This window comes from Oncorhynchus gorbuscha, unplaced genomic scaffold (assembly GCF_021184085.1).
Source record: "Oncorhynchus gorbuscha isolate QuinsamMale2020 ecotype Even-year unplaced genomic scaffold, OgorEven_v1.0 Un_scaffold_6466, whole genome shotgun sequence".
Taxonomy (NCBI): domain Eukaryota; kingdom Metazoa; phylum Chordata; class Actinopteri; order Salmoniformes; family Salmonidae; genus Oncorhynchus; species Oncorhynchus gorbuscha.
Window position 1 is genome coordinate 16,716 of NW_025745470.1, and position 4,383 is coordinate 21,098.

At 37.7% G+C, this 4,383-nt stretch overlaps 1 protein-coding gene and 1 long non-coding RNA gene across 2 annotated transcripts; both read left to right on the forward strand.

The window, feature by feature from the left end:
• Nucleotides 1–402: 402 nt before the first annotated feature.
• LOC124019060 (major histocompatibility complex class I-related gene protein-like) lies at nucleotides 403–2,350 on the forward strand. Its single transcript, XM_046334417.1, has 6 exons — nucleotides 403–411; nucleotides 691–754; nucleotides 856–1,134; nucleotides 1,377–1,682; nucleotides 2,014–2,061; nucleotides 2,289–2,350. The coding sequence occupies exons 1-6, from the start codon at nucleotides 403–405 to the stop codon at nucleotides 2,348–2,350; spliced, it is 768 nt and encodes a 255-aa protein (XP_046190373.1).
• A 17-nt stretch (nucleotides 2,351–2,367) lies between these two features.
• On the forward strand, nucleotides 2,368–3,988 carry LOC124019061. Its single transcript, XR_006835731.1, has 4 exons — nucleotides 2,368–2,619; nucleotides 3,255–3,321; nucleotides 3,507–3,526; nucleotides 3,661–3,988. It is a non-coding gene; the product is annotated as an uncharacterized LOC124019061 (long non-coding RNA).
• Nucleotides 3,989–4,383: the final 395 nt, after the last annotated feature.

Consider the following 4,383-nt stretch of genomic DNA (forward strand, 5'->3'; position numbering starts at 1 on the left):
TTATACTGTTATGTTACCAGTGCTACCATGGTTATTATACTGTTATGTTACCAGTGCTACCATGGCTATTATACTGTTATGCCACTAGTGCTACCATGGTTATTATACTGTTATGTTACTAGTGCTACCATGAGCATTATACTGTTATGTTACTTTTCCGTGGCTACCATGGTTATTATACTGTTATGTTACCTCGTATACCATGGTTATTATACTGTTATGTTACTAGTGCTACCATGGTTATTATACTGTTATGTTACTAGTGCTTTATTACACTGTTATGTTACTAGTGCTACCATGGTTATTATACCTGTTATGTTACTTAGTGCTACCATGGTTATTATACTGTTATGTTACTAGTGCTACCCATGGTTATTATATTGTTATGTTACTAGTGCTACCATGATTTCAGTAAGTAATTGTTTCTTTTATGTAACAGTATTGTTTGTTTCATCCATTAATCCATACCTTGTGTTTTGTTTTGTTTTTTCTAGTCTTATCCATTCCCTGAAGTATTTTCTACACAGCGCTCCTAATAATCTACTGGCCTTCCAGAGTTCAGCGCTGTTACTTATCTGGATGAGAACCACCTATTTCTACGGCCAGTTCTACAAAGGAAGTGGTAGTCAACAGGAGGGGTAAAAGAAGCCGTGGATCCAGACTTCTGGAGAAGAAATACACAAATTTAAGGAGACTGAGAAGGTGTTCAAAACATGGCGACTGCAAGAGATCAGCTTCTCTTCCAACCAGACAAGTTAGTAGGCTGTCATCAGAGCAGGTTTCTTTGATAGATGGCTAAACCGTGAACACTCATTGAATATTGAAGATCGATGTTATTATGTTGTTCCCTTTTAGGTGCCCGTACATTGCAGTTAATGTACAGCTGTGAGTGGGTTGAGGAAACTGGTGCTACAGAGGGACATGAACAGTATGGATATGGAGGAGAGGACTTCTTGTTATTTGATCTGAAGAATGAAAGATGGATTGCACCTGTTCGGCAGGGACACATCACCAAAATAAAGTGGGATGCTAATGTTCCTAAACTTAAAGCCAAAATTCACTATCTAAACCACACATGTAATGAATGGCTGAACAAATATGTTTCCAATCGGAGACGCTTGCTGCAGAGGACAGGTATTGTTGTTATTATTATGACTTAGTTTGTTTTTACACAATTTTAGTAGGTTTACTATTTCCATGTCTTGGAGATTCTAATTACATGTATACATACAGTTAGATCTTTCAAACAAACTTGTCCAGTAGCCTTCCTCTGGAATAGTGTACAGCCAGATAATGTCATCTGAAGAACAAAATAACACTATAGAGATGTATGTATTTGATCAATATCCTGATGTTTGTATATTTGCTTTCCACAGTCCCACCGCAGGTAACTTTGCTTCAGAAAGAACCCTTCTCTCGTGTGACCTGCCATGCAACGGGCTTCTATCCGCACGCAATCATGATATTTTGGAGAAGAGATGGGGTAGAAGTCCATGATGATGTGGTGCATGAAGAGACCCTGCCTAACGGGGATGGGACGTATCAGAAGAGAACCCATCTCACTGTGTCCCCTGAAGACCTACAGAAGAACGACTACAAATGCACTGTCAAACACAGTGGCAATGATGTGGTGCTGTCTGCTAACGGGGACAGCATTCCTAGCAACAGCAGGAATACTCAGGGTTAGTAGTACTCCTATTATCTAAGTCAGTTCTCAAGGACCAATTCAGGTTATTGTTTCTAAATATTACATCTAAATGTTATGTTCTAGACGTCTTTCTATATGTTATTAATCTATTAGCAAACCAGTTGTATATGGCAGCCTCTTTTCTCTTTTCTTATTGGCCACTGTGAAAAGTGATGTTGTCATCCTCTGCCCCTGGAGTCTGATCAGTTTTAATCACAATTAACACAAAACTTGATTAATTGTCTCATCAATGTCTTCACTAATAGTGTGATGTGTGTCATGAAATCAAATGTATTCACAATTGAGCAATTATTCTTTGATCTCAGGGGTCTCCCTCATCATCATTGTCTTGATATTGGCCTTCAGTGTGATTGGTACGTCAAGCCCTCTTCACCATTATAGACACCAGCAGACACACAAATGTGGCAACAACTTAAAACATCCAGTACATTTGAATGTCAATAATACACAACACCATAGTGTTACATGTATGTTGTTTTGTCATTGAAATGATTGAAACAGATTGATATGATTTAGATTACCAATGATGATGAGAGAAGGAATTAACTAATTGCCACATCTTTTTCTCCTATTATCCAAGTGCTTGTCTTCATGAGAATGAGGGACTGCAAAGAAAAGGCAAGTTCCCACCTATTCTTTTAAGCACTATGTCCCTGTTGATAATAGTGCAACATGAGGGGTTTGAAACTACTTTACTCAATTGCTGCAGTGTCTACTAAATAATACAGTGATCATTATATTGAATTTCACAAATATTCTGACATTTAACTCTTAGTTTATTGGAATTAACATTCATTTTCAGTCTTACACAGGGAAAGGTTAGTCAGTTTTGAAATTCTGAAGCTATAATAGTGTTAATCTTTCCGCTATCCTTCTAGAACCAACAGCTGGAAAGGAAAAACAATGTCCAAGTGAGTACTGACCTGTGTTGTGCTGTATGCAATAGAGGAGTGAATCATTTACCAAGGATTTCATATCAGTCAGTAACCTACTCAACTATACTCAACTTTCCTTACTGAAAAGGTGAGGTGGAAGTTATTGTGAAATGTTTGTTTTTCCCAATTCTCAGTAAGTCCCCTGGAGAAGAATGTTCTTCTGCTCAACAATTGTGAGGATTGAGAGAATTGTGCTTCTGCTCAACAATTGTGAGAATTATGTATCTATTTAGCTAGTCAGTGGCAATGTTTCTCAGCTAAACAAGCGAGTCACATTGGTCAGTTCAAAGACCAACATTCATAAGGTGAATGCACCAATTTGTAAGTCGCTCTGGATAAGAGTGTCTGCTAAAGGACTAAAATGTGAAGCATAATCATGGAGGTTGAGGGAGATAAAAATCATATAGCTTGTGGGGGGGGATCTTACTCAAATGCACACAATACTGTGAATTTTGTCAATAGGTTATGTTCATTTACAGGATATCCAGTTTACATGCTATGAAAAATATCCAACTAATATTGTAGTGCAATCCATTGAAGTAATTAATCTTCCACTGTTTTAAGGTGAATTTTGTTCAGGAAAGTTCAGGATGAATGTTTTCATATTTAAGGTTCCGACAGAAGCAGAACAATTTCCTCAAGCTCTTCTGGCGGCTCTGATGACTCTGGAGACTCTACGTAAGTATCCATTATATTGTGATCCTTTTATTGAATTAAATCAGCATGTAAAGTAAATGTTTTGAATCCTGTGTGACAGATGAACTTGTGCATTGATTTTGTACATGGATATAACTTTCAAAGTGCTGTGCTTTGTTCTCTGATTTCATTAAAAAAACATTTTTTTATCTATGCTTTCCCCCTAGAACTCCTCTTGTCAAGAAACGTAAGTTGGGATCTGTTTAACATCTTATTTGCTGTATATTCTTGAATAGTTTTAATATTTTTTAATTACTCATCTGCTTTAATAACATATCTGCTAATAGTGCTGATAGTATATTCTCTTTCCTATGTTTTTAGTCTAGGTCGACTGCAGTTGGAGTGCTGTCTTCTTTTTGTTTCGGGACTCTGGAGTAAACTCCCTGGCTATTTTAATTGAATGTTCAAATTTGACTTTGTGTGTTGTAGTGTACAACTTCAACTATAACGAATATATGCTCTATTGATCCTCACTTGTTAAGGATATGGTTGCATAGGGCTCAGGTTAATGTATCTAGCCTTCCTTTTATTTTATTTTTTATTTCACCTTTATTTAACCAGGTAGGCTAGTTGAGAACAAGTTCTCATTTGCAACTGCGACCTGGCCAAGATAAAGCATAGCAGTGTGAACAGACAACACAGAGTTACACACGGAGTAAACAATTAACAAGTCAATAACACAGTAGAAAAAAGGGGAGTCTATATACAATGTGTGCAAAAGGCATGAGGAGGTAGGGGAATTAATTACAATATTGCAGATTAACACTGGAGTGATAAATGATCAGATGATCATGTACAGGTAGAGATATTGGTGTGCTGATGTTTGAATGTTGGTGAGGGAGATAAAAGTCTCCAACTTCAGCTGATTTTGCAATTCGTTCCAGTCACAGGCAGCAGAGTACTGGAACGAAAGGTGGCCGAATGAGGTGTTGGCTTTAGGGATGATCAGTGAGATACACCTGCTGGAGCACGTGCTACGGATGGGTGTTGCCATCGTGACCAGTGAACTGAGATAAGGCGGAGCTTTACCTAGCATGGCCTTGT